This window comes from Ambystoma mexicanum, chromosome 6q, assembly GCF_040938575.1.
Source record: "Ambystoma mexicanum isolate Mex_15411 chromosome 6q, UKY_AmexF1_1, whole genome shotgun sequence".
Lineage (NCBI taxonomy): Eukaryota > Metazoa > Chordata > Amphibia > Caudata > Ambystomatidae > Ambystoma > Ambystoma mexicanum.
Window position 1 is genome coordinate 1,123,763,089 of NC_090937.1, and position 20,069 is coordinate 1,123,783,157.

Consider the following 20,069-nt stretch of genomic DNA (forward strand, 5'->3'; position numbering starts at 1 on the left):
CAATGGGCTATTGTCTTGTATATGTAAAAACGGTTCTGGTATTTAAAACGGAAAAGTCTTTGCCACAGTTCTTAGAAGTAGTTCATGGAAGAAAGGTTTGTAAGTCGGGTCACAAGCTGACTAGGCCTAAAAGTTGCCAAAGTTCCATGAACTTTCGTGGTGAGAGTTAAGTTCTCTCGGTCGAGTTTTCACAGTACCTTATATTGAAGAAAAAGATGCAGCTGAAGACGTCTGTTCCTGGCAGTTCCTGCAGATCTCGCTTTTCCTGAGCCTCAGTTGTGGCGACAAGGAGGACGTCGGGGGACTCCTGCACTGCACGGGGACGGATCACAAAGCTGGCAAATTGGCAAATCTCCGATTCCGGTTGCTGTTCTTCAAGCAGACAAGCTGGTGTCCTCCCTGGTTAATCCTAACCAGCTCAGAGAATGGTATCCAGGTGGCCTACGAGTTGATTGGTCCCAAAAACTCAAAGGAAGAAGTCGTCCTTGAAGGGGCTTCTCTGTCGAGGTGAACTTGGCGATTCGGGCCTGCAGCAGGGCTCCACTGGGCAAACCAACGGTCCTGTAGTTGCAGCAGCCTACCTCTTCCAGCTCGTCTTCGGTTCTTTCGTTCCAGTTGTCGATTATGCTTTCCAGTCCAGGAGACTCGCCTTTTAAACAGTTTTCTCCCATTCATTCCTGCCTAGCTGCCTCTCACCCCGCAGGCTGGCTGTCCTTGCTGGACCGTTATCCAGCCAATCACGCCAGAGTACATTTGGGTCTCCTAGGAGATTAAGCACAGGGAGTTTCGGGCACCTCCCTCACTTCCTGCCCACCCCAGACACTCAGGCGCCAGAGGCGTTCTTCAGCACTGAAGCCGGCCGAAGGCATTGAAACAAAGGGACCAAACCTAGTTTGGCGCGCAGAGACAAACTCTAGATGGACATTTCCAAAAGGAAATGGCGAAAAAAGAAGCCCGGGACGTGTTTAAACAAAGGGGGCTCAGGCGCCATCTTGAAAAACATGGCTCTCGCGATTTTTAGCTACCGGTGTTCGCGGTCGGGAAAAATCATGGTCATCCATTGTAAAACCATTGCCACCATACAGTTGGATAGGAAAGGGTAGCATTTCACTGCTACATGAGTTTCTAGACACCGGGGTTACTAAGTAAACCCTGCAGAATTCTATTGTAAGATAGTGTGTGCTGGGTCTAGGAATTTAAAAAGACTAGTAAAGTCAATTTAACTTTACATTCTCTGGAAAAATGTAGTTTATCCCAGAGTAGATATTTAAACCTTGGGACAGCCTAAAAAGGCTTCCCTGTGTTATTGCACTGAGGGTGCTGTGTAACACGCATTAAAAGATGATGCCTTTGGAGTTTGTCTAAAAACTCCATAATCAAAGAAAACAAGAGTAAAACACACATCAAAATACATGAGAGAGTGGGAAAAAAGGCTTACACTCTCTCCAGGTAGAAAGTCAAGTCAGAGTTGCTGGGGGTCTCTAAGGTGAAGGGAATTAGCACTTTTATGAGAATTTGCAGAGTGAGTACTCTCTCTCTAACCACTTCTGGGGAATATTTCAAGTGACCTGCTGGAGGAAAGTCTAACTGCTGCTGTACTCAGGTACCCTGGAATATGGCTGCTGAAGTGGCACTCTGCAACTGTCCCTGGGAAGGTCAGAATATTGACTCGCCTTTCCTGAGTGGGCGGGACCTCAAGCAGAGTAAGGGCCAAAAGAAACAGACTTTGGCTCTCTGCAGCATCAAGATGCTGCAAGTTCTTAAAGCCACTGCAAAAAACAAAAAAGGAGCTGCTTGGGCTCGATCTGCAACTTCAAGCCACTGCTGAGGCCACTGTTGAAACATCTAGATGAGAACACTGACCGACTGGTGCTTCAAGCCAAATCGACGCTGTGCAGTGCTGAAGCCTCATCTCCAATTCCTTCCGTCGAGACCCCCACCACGACTTTGAGGTACGCTCTCTTGAACATTGGTTGCCTGTCCCAAGCTTCTTCAAGCCAAGAGCTTTTGCCGCTTGTCAAACCACACCCTTATATGGTATCCTGTAGAGGGTGCTTGCCTCCTCATATCTGATGTAAATCTCTGGAAAGTCCCTAGAAGACTTTGCCAATGCTGTCCAGGCCCGAAAGAAGATATAAAGGTTTATTTTTGTGTTTTTTTTGTGGTTTTGTCTGGTCTTGTTCTGTGAGCCCTAGTGAACTTTAATATCCCAGTGTATGCCTGAAAGACATATTCCTGAACTTTCCTAGATGTTCTAGGACACTATTTAACTGTAGATCTCTCTTCTTCAATACCCAGAGTGGCATTTTCTTTCAAAGTCTGCTTTCTGCGATGAATCCAATGGAGCCATACAGGTTCCTTGGTGGTGACCTCCTCCCATGTGGCCAGAGGACGGCAGCCGCTACCTGATCCTGATTCTGACCCTGGGGTCGGTTACATGATGGAGGATCACATGGGAGGAAATAACTACTGGGGTGATGCCATGACTTCAATTGAGGAGTCAGTGTTCTCCCCCCCCCCCTTCCCCCTGAGGAAAACCCTCGAATACCTGAATGCTTAATGGCCTATTGCCATTCCATTCGGGGCTCCACCTTTTACCCTATGGCACATAACTCACACTTAACACCCTTTGTTCTGAATGTGCCTTTTCATGAAATCCATGAGAAAAACCACCCTGGAGTTAGGAGCCCAGAGAAAGCTGTGGACTTCAACTCCCATAACCACTCAGGTACTGGGACGAGGTTGAGGACAAGGGACTTTGCGCATTGAGGCCATGAAATGGGGAAAGAGTGCTATATAAATAACCAAATACAATACAAAACACAGTGACAAGAACCCGAAATACAACATGCAGACTAGTTGCGTTTTCAAGCCTGCAATGAGTGGGACATTTAAAAATGGCAACCTCATAATGGAAGGGAGAGGTGCAGCGAGCAATGCAGAAGAGGACGTTGCCTTCCACACTGAAGTTCCAAAGAGTGAGGCACAACAAGAAAGCTGGCGAAGCAGAGACGGCCATTAGGACAGGGAGAGAGACAGACACTGCAGGTGAGCAAGAAGGACAGTGGAGACACCCGGGAGCAGTGCAGGAGTTCCTGGAGGTATAGTTTTTCGATGAGGCTGCAGACTCCATCCCGGGCCAAGCATCAGAGCTGGCATGTGACCACAGAGCACTGGGGGAGCGTCTGCACACTCCAACCTGGAAGGCAGAGGAAGACGCCATAATGCAGAAGCCTGAGCAATATCAGAGATGCTGGAAAAGACCGGTGAGTCTGCCCAAAGCAGCTGGGGATCCCCGGGCATTCCAATAACCGTAAGAATGACTGAATGGTACACGTTTACTAATGCAAAAAATATTCAAAGGCAAACTTTGTTTGAATGTAGTCAAGGCAAAGTACAGATTCAAAACTCAATAAGAAGAATGTTTGAAGGTCCTCGCAAGAACACTAGCCAACAGACTGCTGCAAGTTATAGAGACCCTGGTCCACCCCGACCAATGCGGATTCATGCCCAACAAATCCACCCGCATGAACCTGCGTAGAGTTCAGCTAGCGCTAAGCAGAGCCAAGGAAATACCAGCCCCACTGGCCCTCCTGGCAGTGGACTTTGAAAAAGCATTTGACTCTGTAGAATTGGAGGCTTTGTGGGCAATCATGGCTCGGATGAACCTGGGGCAAACGTTTATATTGTGGGTTAAACTCCTGTATGCACACCCGGAGGCCACGGTAAGGGTGAACGGCAGGTCTTCTCGATCATTTCCCCTGGGTCGTGGTACGAGACAGGGGTGCCCCCTCTCCCCGCTGCTTTTTCTCTTGGCCATAGAACCTCTCGCAATTGAGCTTAGGACTAACACTAATTGGTCAGGGTTCGCCTGGCCGGGGGGGGAGAGGACCGACTATCCCTCTACGTGGACGACCTCCTCATATACCTCAGTAACCCACGCACTTCCTGCCCGATTGTCTCCCGCATCCTTAGAGAATACCAGCGCTTTGCAGGCCTTAAGGTAAACGAAACCAAAACCATTTACTTCCCGGTCCAGGGAGACGAGTCTGCGATCCCTGAAACCTGCCCATATCATGTCTCCATTAGAGAACTCAAATACCTGGGCATAAGACTCGACCCGACACTGGGTGGGTTCCTGCAACTCAACTTAAAACCAATAATTGACCGGTTCAATAGGGACACCTCCCACTGGCAATCACTCCCACTATCACTAATGGGCAGAGCGGCGCTATTCAAAATGTTGACCCTCCCCAGACTGTTGTATGTACTCCAAAACGCCCCCATTGCCATCCCCCGAGACACCTTCGCACTCATAGACAGACGCCTTCGCACACTGCTGTGGGGAGGGAAACAACCCAGGATCGCCCTCGAAACGCTACAGCGATCAGTGTGGGAGGGAGGCATCGGTCTACCATACATACGCACCTATTACCTTGCAGCCCAGATTGGGGTGGTAAACGACTGGATACACGCAGACCCCACACTCCCCCACATCCGCCTTGAAATAGAGAGCATGACCCCACTAACCCCACTACAGACCCTGTACGCCACCCACGACCAACCCCCGTTGTTGCCCAAAATGACACGCCACATTTGCCGGGCATGGCGGGATGCGCACAAACTAATAGGCTGGAAAGGTAAACCAACACTATCTCAACCCCTATGGCACAACGCACTCCTCCCGGAAATAGTAAAGATGGGCCCCTTCGATCACTGGTGCGTGAAAGGGATACACACACTAGCGCATGTGATACAAGACGGCCACCTCCTTGACTTTGAGACCATGCAAGAGCGATTTGACCTCGCACCCATGGACCGGTTTCGACATGCGCAACTGGCCCACGCCATCCGCACCCAATTCCCTGATACGACAACCATACCCCCCTGTACTTCCATTGAGACCAACATCCTTTTGCAACACATTGACACCAAGGTCACTTCCACGCTCTATCAAGCACTTAACTCCTTTGGGGCGACGCAGCTAGATGGGCTCAAAGAAAAATGGGAAAAGGACATAGGACAAATGGAACCAGAAGACTGGGTAGAGGCATTGATGTTCCCTAGAGAAATAGGTATAGACTCCAAGCTCAGGCTTATACAACTGAAGATCCTCCACCACACATACTATTCACGCACTGCCATGGCCAGATGGGGGGGACTGGAAGACGGGACATGCCTCAGGTGCAAAGCAGAACCTGCCACGTTTTACCATATGTTATGGGACTGCCGAGTCTTACAGGTCTTCTGGGAGAACTGTATCAACAAGATCGCAGCCACCCTGGCGACACCAATCCCCAGGGATCCCAAAATGACACTGCTGGGAATCAGAGGTGAAGTGGATCTCTCGAAATATGAAAAAATATTTCTGGCACTGGCATTTGGGGCAGGCAAAAGATTGATCGCGGCTAGCTGGGGCTCTGCCGACCCTCTATCCGTGAACCGCGAGCAATGAGCTGGACAGATGCGCGGCCTCGGAGCGCCGGATTTATAATACACGGGGTTGCCCCCGCAAATTCAAAAAAATATGGGGTAAATGGCTGGACGCTAACTGAAAAGTGCCGTTGAAAATAGACACGTACTGTTGTTAACATTGGTAACCTGCCTTATCCCACAAATGCCTGATGGCTCTCGGCCCGACTGGGTTCCTTTTGCTTTTTTGAAAACTGCCTTGCTACCATGATCTGATGTATGCCTTTGATTCATGTTTGTTTTGTTGTTGTGTTACTAAAACGTAATAAACAGAATTATTAAAAAAAAAAAGAAGAATGTTTGATGCAGCAAATATACAAAGGCAACGTTTGTTTGCATGCAGCCAAGGCAAAGTATAAAGACAAAGTTTGTCCAAATGCAGCCAGAAAAATGTTACCGCAAAGTGCCATGAGAATGTTTGAATGTAGACAAGACAAAGTATAAAAGCAAACACAATCAAATACAGAAGCATGAGATGCCAATATGGGGGGAGATATTTTGAGCAAGTATATTTGAGAATCTATTACCACAAATAGCTAAACCAAGCAGCACATGGTATATGCTCTTCTGGTGCACAAGACGTCCTGGCAGGAGAGTACGCAAGGCAACTACAAATTGTATAACGATTACTGGCAGGGGAGTATACCAGGTAATCTGTCAAGATTAACAAAATATTTTTACAAATCTTCTTGCTTGAACAGAACTTTTTAGTTGAACAATAACTTTGTGAGTCTGTTGCACACCAAGGAACTGTTTGCTAAGGAGACCTTTTTCCATCCTGTTTAAGAATCCAGGGGAAGGGAACCCCTACTGGATGCAAGGGTCACTTTTACACTTTTGGTTTCAAACACTTTTTCTAACAACAAGTTAAAGACATTTCCTTGCACCGTTTGTTTATAAGTGTGAGGGTCAGGATAGTTTGTTTTGGACACAAGGACGGCCTTTCAGTTACTGACATCCTGACACAGACAGATCCTTAGTTTTAGTTTCCAGGTAAGGAAGTTCCTCTTTAGAAAAGGGCTAGAGAGCCATTTGTCAAACCCCTTTTTGTAAAAATGTCTTTTCTTAAGAAAACAACAACCTTATGCCTGTCTCTCATTTCTGACCTCTCACATTTCTCTGTGTATCTCACTACAGGGCTTGGTTGCTAAGGTTGCTAGTTGCTATGCCCCCCTTTCCAGTATCTCATCCTATCTTATAGGATTCTCCAACGTCCCAACTCCCCCAGCCCCTTTCTGCACAAACACTGGGACAAGGAAGAGGGCGACTGAGAGGAAAGAGGCTAACCCTTACATATCGCATAGGACATGTCCCGCTAATCAGGTCAAGCAAAGTCAGGCACTTGACTTTAATCACATACATCTGATACCCATTAGCTCTCCCCACATGGATAAAAGGTGGAACATAGAGACACACTCTGAGCAAGGTGGAACACGAAGCAGCAGATCTTCCGGGGCGAAGACACACCTACTTGGGCAGAACAACTGATCGAGGGACGAGAGCAAAGGGTATAGAAACCCAAAAGATCCCTGCAGGAGGTTGTTGCCTCTGAAGAGCCATGAAAGAAACGCAGAGAAGCCCAAATCCCAGACAAGAAGACTGCATTGTGTTTCAAGGATACCAGCGACCCTCCTGGGTGAATGACGGAGGCGAGGCCAAGCCTGTGGTATTAACCTTGACTCGTGAATTAAAGCCAAAATGGACATGAGACGAATGCACACAGCTGATTAGTTAGTGAACGACATAAAAGGCTGGTGTGTATAAGGAAAGATTGAAGTTGCAACAGTATATATCACAATTGAAGGCTGTGCACGTGCTGAGACACGAAAGAACTCTAACCAGTGATGAACCTATAAGTGGCTGATAACTATGAAGCCAGTGATACAGAGTAGCAGAGTGGTCCAGCGAAAGGAAGTAGCCCACTAAAAAGTCTGCAGCTAAATGTGAAATGTTTTGTTATAAAGCGGCAAAGTGAACAAACTCTGAAATGCGTAATGGTCAAGATTAACCCTGGCAAAAGGGGAAGAGAAAAGGTTAATGCTTGAAGTGGAAGATTTCTTTTAACTTTTGTGCTTACGGTACTGGACTACCAAGACCAAGAGACACTGAAATTAAATAAGAGTGTGAGCTAAAGAGAAAATCAAAGTGGTCCTGCAGAGGTCTGTAGTAAAAGCCTTGCACATTGACATTAGTAAAAAGGTCGGAGTCCGGCTGAGGGAGACCAGAACATTCCCATTGCGAAAGCCATACCTGCATACGAGACAGTATGATGGCCATTTAAATGAAATCCCGGAAGAAGCAGAATCAATGAATGAACGTGAAGATTGGTGCCGTCACACAAAGCCAGACTGATGTACATGGTAGAGATGCAGAGACGAGAGGATGAAGATCTTCTGTAAGGCATCAAGAAAGTATCAAGATAAGAGACATCTCAGGCTTGAGATGGAGAAACTTATGCTACAGAAACGATGAAGATATTAAGTTATTTTACATGTGTACAGATGCAAAGAAACGCAAGCAGACGAAGTATTCTTGAGGCTAGTTATGTAGTGAATAGATTGTGGCATGCGCCAACATATACATATATAGGAGTGAGTAAAGGATGGATGTTTCCACAACATTATATAGCAGAGCTGGACTAGAGAAGGAAGGCCTTTTCCAGTGTGTCGCAGTTGAAAAACAATGAAATTACAGAAGTTAATCTCAGAAAGGCCAGGCTGGATCAGCCCCAAGAAGCCACAGTTTTATTGGACTGGGATGGGCAGATATTAGTTACAATAATGTGAAAGAATGAAACTCCTGTTCAGAAACCATGGACGAAAACAAGGAAGACATCAGAGTTTCATTAAATAGTAGTATTTTAAATGCACCAGAGCTCAAATTTGTGGTCTTCAGTCACGTGAAGAGATGGACTTGGACAAACATGATGAACCACACCTACGCAGAGAGGCAGAGCATGCCTCTACTCCTCTTTATTCTCCAGAGCAAAGAACATTTCCAAGGCCAAGTTCAAAGCCTTAATTGACGTGCAGACCACTGAGGTGATGATAGATGATATGCTAATTGGTGTGAAGCTATGGTTATGACCTGGAAGTCCAGCCTGCGTGCTGCTAACGTGGGTGGAAAAGGACTGACGAATGTAAGAGTGCCAACCAATTGTAGGGGGGGGCGTAATTAAGAGCCCTATAGTTTGTATAACCAATAGGATGTTGTGTATTTAGTGACGTTCATAGTGACCTGTTTGAGAGGAGGGCTTAGTTGCCCCACCTGATGTTAAGGAGCCTATCACTTTCTTAGACTAGAATAGAACGTATACCTAGATGTTCCCTCTAAGCCTATCACATTTGCCACTAGGTTTTTGTAGTTTGCCACGTAGGATGATGTTAGTGAATACGTAGGTTAACGCCATCAATTATGAGTTTTTACTATAAGTATGATGTTTTTTCTTAAGTGCATTGAGAGACCATTAAATGAGTTGTCTGTTGTACTCCCAGTTTTAGATAATTAATAATAAAACAGTCAAATTTGCCAACTTCCTGAGTTGTTCTGATTATTGATGTTTGAGTAAATTCTGCCTCCCCATTCATCTCAAAGTATTGCTACCTCGTCTTAAAGGGCTGGGTCAGCTGGCCCGGTTCAGTACCCCCTATTCTAATATAAAAGTTAATTATAGCAGGGGTAGGATTTTGCCAGGTCTATTCACATTAGACTTACTACTAATCTTCCTTCCTCCACCCTACAACCCCTCCAGCTAAACCAGAGTAGGGCAGCGAGACTTATCCTTGGCCTCAAGCCCAGGGACTACATCTCTCCCCTCTTACAAAGCCTTGACTGGCTCCCGGTCTCAGCCCGGATTTAATTAAAATCCCTCTGCATCATACACAAGGCTACCTGGGGCCAAAGACCACTCTATCTTCAACGCCAAATATTCTCCTTTGGCACCAACTCCCTGCGAGTTAAGCAAATTGCTAAACAGAGAGCTGGTGGGCGATCATTTTCTTAGGCTAGCTCCCTCCTGTGGAACAGCCTCCCTCTGCGTCTTGAGCAAGACCTCCTTAAGTTCTGAAAAAGAATCCAGACCTTTCTCTTTACCTCTTCCTTCTCCTCTCTTCCCCGCTAATCTTAGAGCAGCGTGACTGATGCCCAGGGGTCTTATGTGTCCTTGGGGCCTTGACCCCCCACATCTCTCATCCCAGCCGCTGTCTTTCTACTGCACTTACTTGGGCTCACCCTACCCAAGGGTGGTTGCACTTACGTCCTTCTCCTCTTAGCACTTAACCAGAGCACTTCTCCATGAGCATCATAGCACCTTATCCCTCACCCCTGACCCTCTGCACTTGTACGTTCTGAACACTCACAATGCATAGTAGGTTTGTCTCCCCCTCCTTTTATTCACACAACTTGTTTGTACTATTAATGCAATTATTTATCCTTACTGTAATTCATCTTCCCTTTTCCCCACCCTGTCTGCCCTGTGGGCGCTTTGAAACAGTTTTGCTAATTGTATAAGCGCCTAATAAGTGACCAAAAAATAAATACAAATATATAAAATAAATAAATACTAAATGGTAATTATGCACTTGCTGAACATAACCAGCATCTTATGAACAAAAAGTGACCTAACTAAATTTTGAGCTGCATTCTATTTCAATTCCTATTAAATTGCATAAAATGTGCATTTTATTTTAATGTTATTTTGATATGCATGTTTATGAATATTGATTTTTATATTGGAAAAGTATCATTGATATAATGAAGAAATCTGAATAAAAAACTTTGAATAGAGTGTAATGGAAGATGAAGTAAAATATAATATCCTTTAGGAATACAGGTCAACCAAAAAGCCTGGATTGAGGAATAATACCTACTTTAAATGTAACATTGCCATCTAAAGAACACAAATTAGTTTGCACTGGATAGAACAACCTACATGCATTTCCTTTTCATTTCCAAATGTAGGAGAGAAAACGCAGCCGTGTGGAAAGTCATATTTGGGATCAACAATCTGGATCACCCTTCTGACTTCATGCAGACCCGCTTGGTGAAGAGGATTATCCTTCATCCCCGTTACAACAGGGCAGTGGTTGATTACGACATAAGCATAGTGGAACTCAATGAAGACATCAATGAGACAAGTTACGTGAGGCCAGTCTGCCTGCCTGGCAAGGAGCAGCTTGTTCAGCCAGACACCTACTGCTACATCACAGGCTGGGGACACATGGGAAGCAAAAGTAAGGAGATGATCTTATTATTCAATTGATAATAATGTGGTGATTCAATATCCTTGATTAAATAACATCTTATAGCACTACACTATAATCATCTGGCTATGGCTGCACCACTTTAAAGGTTAGAGTGAGCAGATCCAATATGGATACTCATCTCCCTCAAAGATACCTCCTCCAATGCCTCTTCCAAAGCCATGTGCATTATCCATTGTGCCTTACAAAAGAAAGGCCTCAAATTCCTCCAAGACAAATTTACACGCTACTGCCTCAACCGAATCCTAAGATCAGGTTCTGCACACCACCTGGTGGTCCCTCCGTTCAATTTCTCCAGACTAGGAGGCATCTCCTTCTCCATCATAGCTCCCACCCTCAGTCTCATAGAAGTCCACCTATATTTCAGGAAGGCCCTTAAAACCTGGCCTTTCTCCCCCTCACATGCCCCCCCACGACCTGAAACATGCCTGCAACCTCTCCGACACAAGCCCAGGCCTGCAACTGTGAATCCCCCGGCGCTACTTCATCTCCACTTAATTGCCTGCTTCGCTACTCTCTCTCTCTTTCTTGTATGCTCTGCTCCAACCCTCTCCCCTTTTTCTCCCCTGCGTCACTGCCCCCCTCCCCATTCAGTTGCTTCACTTCAGTCCTCCATCCTGGCCTTGCCCCAACCCTCTCTGCGCCCCACTCCAGAAGAATCAAGGGTATTGCGCCCGGTGAAGTCTTGAGGGCGTCCTGCTTCCCCCAATTTGGAAGACCTTCGTATGGTTTTGCACCTGCATAGGTTGGAGGGGGAGGGCAATGTAATGCACTTGAATAGACTTGGGGTGGACTAGGCGATGCATTCGGACTGTCCAAGGTTGGGCAATGTATCGCTCTTCAATGCTTTCTGTGGGAGGGAATTTTCTCTGCACTCAAACTGCCTTGATGGGGGTAACATATTGAATTTGGACGGAATTGAGAATGGGCAGCATATCGCACTTCGAAGAACACTGGGGGGGGGGCAAAATAATGCAATTAGATCGTCTTTTGAAGGCGAGAAATGTGCAGCACCTGGACAGACTTGGGGGTAAACAATGGATTACTCTTTAAGACATCTTCAGGGTGGGCTTTTCTCTCTGCCAACCGAACTATTGCAGTTGGATGGTCCTGAGATGAACACCAAGGTTGGGCAATATACAACACTTAGATTGAAACTGAGAGTGGGCAGTTTTTTCACTTGGACAGAGTCATCAGTGATAGCCGGTGTACAGCACCTGGAATGGCTGCGCAGGTAACCAGGGTGTTACACTTAGTCAAGTCCACAATGGCGACCAAGGTTTTGGTCTCACAGTTGACCAAGGTGCCGTGGCTAGCTAAATCCAGGAGGGTGACCTAGTTTCAGTCTCTAGGCAATTTTAGAATGTGCTCCACTACCTATAATGCAGGTGTTGGCAGAATGCCAACTCTACGGCTAAGTGTGGTGTTGAGGGTAAACACCTAATGATAGCTGGAGGCATGCAGAATGCACCCACCATAAGTTATCAACCCAGATGTATAGTATTATGCCAAATTTACCAATACTAGGCCTTTCTCTTGACTTTAACCAATGCTTTTTTTTCAACTCGCAATGCACTCCATTGGAATTGGCCAAAGGCACGGTATCACTCTGCATGCATCTGCTCTCACATAGAACTCGAATGACACTCTGAACAACACCGATGTCATAAGAACGTAGCTACCGTTCACGTCAAAATATTTGAACCGTACTACACACCCCCTGCCTATTTCCCTAATGTACCTCTCCCCATCCATACCCATGCCATTTAGAGATGGGTGGCTAGCAGGGACCTGGCCAAAATGGCCATTATGCACCCATGCATACTAGCACCTCCTAACTTTCCCAGTTCAGACTTTGGTCCCTCCGAGTGCGTTCCACCTACAGCACGTTGGGACCATACCCACAGTGATGGGCGCTATACAAATGACGAGATTAAATTAAATGCACCAGAGATCAACATCAGCACAAGTGTGGCACTTCCGAGCAACAGAACCAGTTTGCTGTTCCCCAGAGAAAACAGTCAATGTACTCCTCATTGCAGGCACCAAAGTAAGCCTTCTCCTTGCTTCAGCACTCGCTTCTAGGGTCAGCTGAGAGTCATTGGTATTGTATGCAAACATACACGAATGCCAAAGCAGTGCTGGTAGCAGCCCTGCGATTGTAGAGTAGGCCTGGTATCATTGGTTGGCTGCCATGTCCTAATTTTGTAAGGTGGACTATATGACTGTGTTTATTTGCCCACATTTATAGATCAAACCCTTCACTAAGTCGTGCATTATTGGCATCTGCAAGCTTGTTCTAGGAATCCATTTCGACATTAGAAAATGTCCCTTTCACACTGTTCTTTGTCTGGTCTTTACTGCAACATCCGCACACGTGATGGATGAAAATGCCACCCATGTTCTCGCTAAAGTGTTGTAACTACAGCAGAAGGAATCTGGACTCTGTGGTGTTGAGTCTTGAAAAGGCTGATTGTGTGTGATCATTGCGGCTTTCCCCCTAACGGTCACCAATGGCCATTTGTAGCTAAAATTGCCCTGGTAGGCACAACATACACAATTCCTTTGGAGCCACTTAGAAGCATTGCACATGTCTCCCCAGTTCTTAATGCGCCCATTCAGAAAGATCCACTCCTAAAGGTGTGGGTGCAGAATCTTTGCCTCTTGTGCACGCGTTGCGATAAAACATTCCACATCAAGCGTGTGCAGCCACATGGGATGACATGACAGCTAGCCATTAGCCCAACACAATATACCCGAGCTCAGGCAGTGCATGACAGATGTCATTGTTTTATTTTAGTGCCGTTCAAGCTTCAGGAAGGAGAAGTCCGCATCATCTCGCTTGAGCAGTGCCAGTCCTACTTTGACATGAAGACCATCACATCCAGAATGCTCTGTGCGGGTTATGAGTCTGGCACAGTGGACTCCTGCATGGTAAGGGGATTGTGAGGGCCAGTGCACAATGTGAGTAAAATGCACAGTTGGCATTCCGAGTGTTAACCAGTAATGTTCTGTTATGAAACTTTTATACTGCGCTCAATCGCCAGAGCAGTGGTCCTAGCTTGCCACGGCTTGTCTGGAAGTTGCCATACTGTTCCCCACCAGGGACACGCAGACCTAAGTCTGCGGAAGAAAATGAATAGGGGAAAGACTATGGTGGGGAAAGTAGGTCAGATGCCACAGGTATAGTAAAGGTTGAATGAAGAGGGGGAGTTATGTTTGATGATAGCTTGGCTGCATGCAGATCCGGTGAAAGTTGATCATACTAGGGATTGTAAAAATACATTTCTATTCCAACATTGTTGGAATCAAGTGGCCTGTCTGTGAAACTGAGTTTATAAACTGTAAGAGATTATTAATGAATAATATTGTTTGGCTACATTATTGGCACAAGATGTGCTCAATGAAAAAACTTTGTTAAGGGGACGTTATGGTTAAGCTGCACTAATAAAAACCTTTGAAATTTTGTTTAGTGCAACTTAACCATAACTTAAAAATACTTGAAACCATACATCCCTTTAACAAAGTTTTTTCATTGAATTTTATAGGTTTTTATTAGTGCAACTTAACCATAACGTCCCCTTAACAAAGGTTTTTCATTGAATTTCATAGGTTTTTACCAGTGCATGCTATTTTCCTACAATTTACTAATATCATACTTGCCCAATATAAGAATATTTGTGTCTCATTTACAAGTGTCACCTTAAAACTTCGCCATTTCCCACCTTCTGGGATCATTTTTAACACTTCTATACACTTTTTGCAACTAATTCAACTAGTTTTGCATCCGTAGATGTCTACGAACATCTGACTTCATAGCGGACCTTCCGGACAGTGCCACATGACCATAGACTGGCGCAAGGCATGATGATATGTCCGAGAACCCGTCCGCACTTCACAATAAGATCTCTGCTTCGCGGACAGTTCAGAACTGCATTTTTTACTGATCTAGGAACTTTCAACTTCAAAATTTCCCTTACACAGCTCCAACACCTATTCCTACTCGTTATAGCAAAACTGCTATTTATCTTAAAATGGCATCAGCTCATGCCATGCCTCCTCCACAACAGCCAGCACTACTGCTGTAATCAAGGAGCATGAGAAACACTGCCCCTACCTTACAAATAACACACGTGAACATTTCCCCTTGTCCACCTACCCCTCCATATTAGCGTTTGGTTCCTCTTCCCTCATTTCCCTCCCCACCTTTCGTCCTTGGCTCTCCTGCCAACAAAAAAAAATACATCAAAAAACAACAAAAGACATATTCCTTTAGGAATCACCTTTCACAGTTAAAAAATAGAACAAAAAAAAAATGTATAGACTCCATCTACTTTATATTTCTCAGTAAAGTACATAGACTCAATAAGATGTTCCAACATTTCCATTTTCATTTTGTGTTATGCTAATGGGAATATTGTGGCGTTTATCCTTCGTTCCAGGGACTGGAATGGTGGATACTGGCCCAGCAGCCCAAGTTATCAGCCCAAGCGAAGCAAGGGTGGATAACGAGATCTCTGGACCATTATCCCCCCATTCCAGACCCTGAAATGGGGGGTGAAGGCCATTAGCACCCTAGGTTCCCAAAGCAGGAACCGGGGGTGCTAAAAAAGAGGATTTTTCTTCCTATTCCCGGTCTAGGAAGGAAAATCCTTTACCAAGATTGCCACCATGGAAAGGGAAGTCGAGGGTTCCATACAGGGCCCCTCTTCGCTCTCCAAGGCAGCATGCAGAAGGCAAAAAGAGAACCATATGACCATACTACCATGAGCACATTTTTCTTCCCTTTCAGATATAATTTAATTTCAAATAACTTTACCACAAAGCCAGTCCCAGGTGGACATGGCCACTTTAATCCTATGTTTTGTCCCTTGTGGTCATGGCCAGTAGCCAGATTGTCCGGATCATGACCTTATTCCATGACCCGGACAATATGGCCACTGCCCATGGCTACAGGCTACCCCTCAGTCACTAAAGGTATACCATTATTTTTTGTAGCTACATTATGACACTTGTCAAATAATAAAACACTGGCACATTTGCAAAACCATGCTTGTAGGTCCTTGCCAATGCTCCTTACGCAAGTTTGCTGGAAATCCACCCATGTTTTATTTTTTCAAAAGTGTCAAATGTATGCACATACAATCGTCATATAACCTAGCCCCCACTTGACAAAATCCATTCAGACTTTACGAAAACATCTATATGTAGATCTATAATCTTTTTGCAAACCTTTGTGTAGATTTGTCAAATGGCAACACATTTATAAGCCTTTACATTATTTTGGGACCCCCCCTCTAATTTTGCCCCCTCATGACAGAATCCCACCAAACTCACTCAGAATTAGGTCAGCAATATACATGCAAAATTACATGCAAAATTTCATGCAGTTCCATTAAGTGGCGCCAAAGTTATAAGCCATCCAAAAACTGCATTTCACCAACCCTGTAATGCTGAGGTGTTCGCGAACTTTACAGGACTGTTCGCGAACATCCGAACTGTTCGCAGACTTTTGCTGCAAAAACACCTGTTTTTTTTTTTGCTTCTTGCAGCCATATCCCAGCCCATCCTCATCACCCCTGACTTCCCCAGAGATTATTTGATAAGTTTGACAAGTGCAATGTTGTGTTTTTTAATATGTTTTTGCTGCGATGTCCGCAGAGAGCGGATGGCGGCCGTTTCCAAAAATCTGACGAACTTCACGATCTTCACCATCCAGTCAGTGAACACGTTGCATGTCCACGGACATGACGCAAGCCGATTAACCAATTGGTGTCCTGTCCGCGGACCGAACAGGGAAGTGTGTCCGTGGAGCGGACATAGATATCACTCATTTTTTGTGACCTACTTTTTCGTCGTTTTAAAAAAACTACTGGATGGATTTTCACCAAATTCCCAAAAGCACGCTTTTGGGACCAAGCCGCTGCTCCTGTCTCAAATTTGGTGAAAATCCGTCCAGCGGTTTCGGCTGTAGGCGTGAGCAAAGTTTTTTCCCCATTCAGTCTATGGGAAAAAAGAAATTTTGAGACCCCCCTATAACTTTACCCCCCCTGAACAAATCTCACCAAACTTTGCAAACAAAATTCAGAGTGGGCCATATACTTTTTTTGCGAAGTTTGGTGTGGATTCGTCCAGAGGGAGCGAAGTTATAAGCCGCCCAAAAAGTGTTCTTCCTATGAGATGAGCAACTTAACCATAACTGCATGTCCGCTACCGCAGGCCATGTAATATTACAGGGCCTGCAGTAGTGGCCCTGTAGTTATGGTGAAGTTGCTCAACCCATAGGAAGAGCACTTTTTGGTTGGCTTATATCTTCACCCCCCTGGACGAATACTCACAAAATTTTACAGAAAAAAGTATATGGCCCCATCAGATTGATTCTGCAAAGTTTGGTAAGGTTCCATGCGGGAGGGAGGGTGTTATAAGGGAGTCACAAAATGTGTGGCTTTTCACATAGATGCAATGGAAACAAAATGTTGCTTACGCCTGCAGACCAAAATGCTGGACAGATTTTCACCAAATTTGCCCCAGAAGTGGCGCTTGGTCCCAACAGTATGCTTTAGTAAATTTGGTGTAAATCTGTTCAGTAGTTATTTTATAAAACAGCCAAAAAGTAGGTAAAAAAAGTGTCATATCTGGGTTCGGTCCGCAGACTCGCTTCCCTGTTGTGTCCATGGACGGGCCTCCGATTGGTCCAGAGGGTGGCGTGATGTCCGCAGACAACAAACACGTTTGCTGATTGGATGGGGAAAAGCGTAAGGTGCATCATATTTTTGGGAAACGCCTGCCATGTTGGATTCGTGGAACGCGCCGTTGCCCGTGAACATTGCTGTAAAAACATTTAAAAAAACACAACATTGAACTTATCAAACTAATGAAACAATCTCTGGGGACGTGAGAGGTGATGAAGATGGGATGGGATATGGCAATAAAAAGCCAAATAACAGGCGGTTTTTCATCTCTGTTGTCTGCAAACAGTTTGGGGACAGCACTGAGAGGTTCGCGTACATCTCAGATGTTGGGGGCATCCGTGCATATTTTTGCATTACAGGGTTGGTGAAAAGTAGTTTTTGGAATGCGTATAACTTTGGAGCCACTCAATGAAACTGTATGAAATTATGTGATATCATTCTAGACGTGACCTTGAATGGTTCTACAAAGTCTGGTGCTGTTTTGCCAAGAGGGAACAAAATTAGAAGGGGGTTCTCAAAATATTTGAAAGGCTTATACATTTGGTGTCGTTTCAAGAATCTACACAAAAGTTTGCAAAATGATTTAGGACCCAGATTTGAATGTTTATGCAGAGATTGGTGGGATTTTGTGAAGAGGGGGCCAAATTAGAGGAGGGGTTTCAACATGTTTAGATGGATTATACCTTTGGTGCCATTTGACGAATGTGCACAAAAGAGTTTCGAAAGTTTATAGACCGAACTTTGAATTTTTCTGCAAAGTCTGAATGGATATTGTCAACTGGGAGCTAAGTTATATGACTATTTCATGTATGTAGATTTTGACACTTAACAAAACATAAAACATGGAGCGATTTGCAGGACAGTTGTGCAAAGAGCATTGACAAGGACTTGAAAGCATGGTTTTGCAAATGTGCCCATGTTTCATATTTTGAAAAGTGTCATAATGTAGGCACAACAAAAATAGTGATATCCCTTTAGTGACTGAGGTATAGCCGGTGGCCATGGGCAGTGGCCAGATTGTCTGAGTCATGCCCTGTGGCCAATGGCTCTGACTCGGATAATCTGGCTACTTCCCATGACCACAAGGGACTGGCAATGGGGTTAAAGTGGGCACGGCCACCAGGGACTCGCTATGTGGTGAAGTTTTTCAAAATCAGGATATGTGTGAATGGAAAAAAGAAATTCTACCTGTGGCTAATAATTCTGTCCGCGGCTACAGCCCGAAGTGCTGCACAGTGTTGCATCAACAGATCGCTGTGACTATCGATGCCTACACTCCAAGACAATGCTAATCAGCAGATAATTACCCAGCATGCCGAAACAGGAGCCCACGTGGTCACCAGGCCAACCCTTGAAATCTTAACCACCCTTATTTGCGACCATCGTGGGACAAGATATTGGAATTGGATGCTCATTTCCAGACTCATTTCCACAACCTCACCGCACAGAGAGTTGAATCACGTGTTGGCTGACTTCTAACAATAAATACAGCAAAAAAAAAAGAAAAAAAAAATGGTTTTGAGGACTGCTTCGTTATTACCACTGTTACTTATTGACTAACCCAGCACTGAGGTGAACAGGGGTCACTCTCCTTTACGAAACCCAACACTTGAAGAAGGAAGGGCACCCTCACAAAAGAACCCCATCGCCAGCAGCAGGGTAATCTGTTTAAAGTAGTAGTTGAAGCGCAGTGATCTATCCATTCTACCGCCCTGCAATTATTTGGTAATTGTGTACTTCGATTTGATTATTGGGACATACAGCATGGCCGAACCCTAGGTTTGACTGGGAAGAAATATTCTGCTTGCAGCTACAGCCTGAAGTGCTGTACTGAATTACAACAAACCTGCGCGAGGAGCACCAGCAAGGACGTGAAAGCATGGTTTTGCAAATCTGCTGTTTTAGTTTTCCAAGTGTCCAAATTTAAGCACAAAAAACAGTGGTGTAAGTTTGATGCATGGACAATGGGCCTGGCCCTCGGCAAGGATGAATGCCATCTCTGATTTACTTAGTGAGGTATGCGGCATGGCTGAAGCTCTAGTTTAAATGAGGAAAAGAAATCTGCTTACGGTTGCAGCCCGGAGTGCTGGACCGGATTGCAGAAAATTTGCACGAAGAGCATCAGCAAGGACCTGAAAGGATGCTTTTGGAAATCTGTCCTGTGTTTTACTTTTTTGAAATTGTCAGAACACAAGTACAAAAAAAAGTGATAGAACTTTTCTGCCGTGGGCCGAGGGGCTGGCCTTTCGGCAAAGACAAATGTCTACTCTGATTTGCCTATTAGCATATGCACTGATGATAACGACTCACATAAGTATGTGTTGCAAAAAATATGTTTGTTGAAGGAGGATTATAGTTATTTGATATATGTTAAGAGGAATTATTCATAACGTATATACAGTGATGTAACTTTATGAAACATTTTTACTTATGAAAACGTATTCAATTAACAAAAAAACTTCTTTAAACGGACGTTACGGTTAAGATGCACCCCACCATTGGGACTCCTCTGCCCCAGCAGTTAGCCAGTGGGTCCCACCTTGGCATCCCTTGGCACTTCCCTCCTGGGCTCCCATGAGCACTTGTCCATCCGTACTCCCCCTTTTATTTATGCATTTCTGTCACTGCACAATGCATATGTGCC

The 20,069-nt window shown here is 45.0% G+C and overlaps 1 protein-coding gene across 4 annotated transcripts in view; it reads left to right on the top strand.

The window, feature by feature from the left end:
* The window catches only part of CORIN (corin, serine peptidase), a 1,135,185-nt gene that overhangs the window by 1,097,791 nt on the left and 17,325 nt on the right, over nucleotides 1–20,069 (top strand). For all 4 annotated transcript variants that reach the window (XM_069631711.1, XM_069631714.1, XM_069631713.1 and 1 more), the window contains 2 exons: nucleotides 10,432–10,703; nucleotides 13,534–13,667. In XM_069631711.1, the coding sequence (XP_069487812.1) occupies nucleotides 10,432–10,703; nucleotides 13,534–13,667 (406 nt within the window). The remainder of the gene's footprint in view (nucleotides 1–10,431; nucleotides 10,704–13,533; nucleotides 13,668–20,069) is intronic.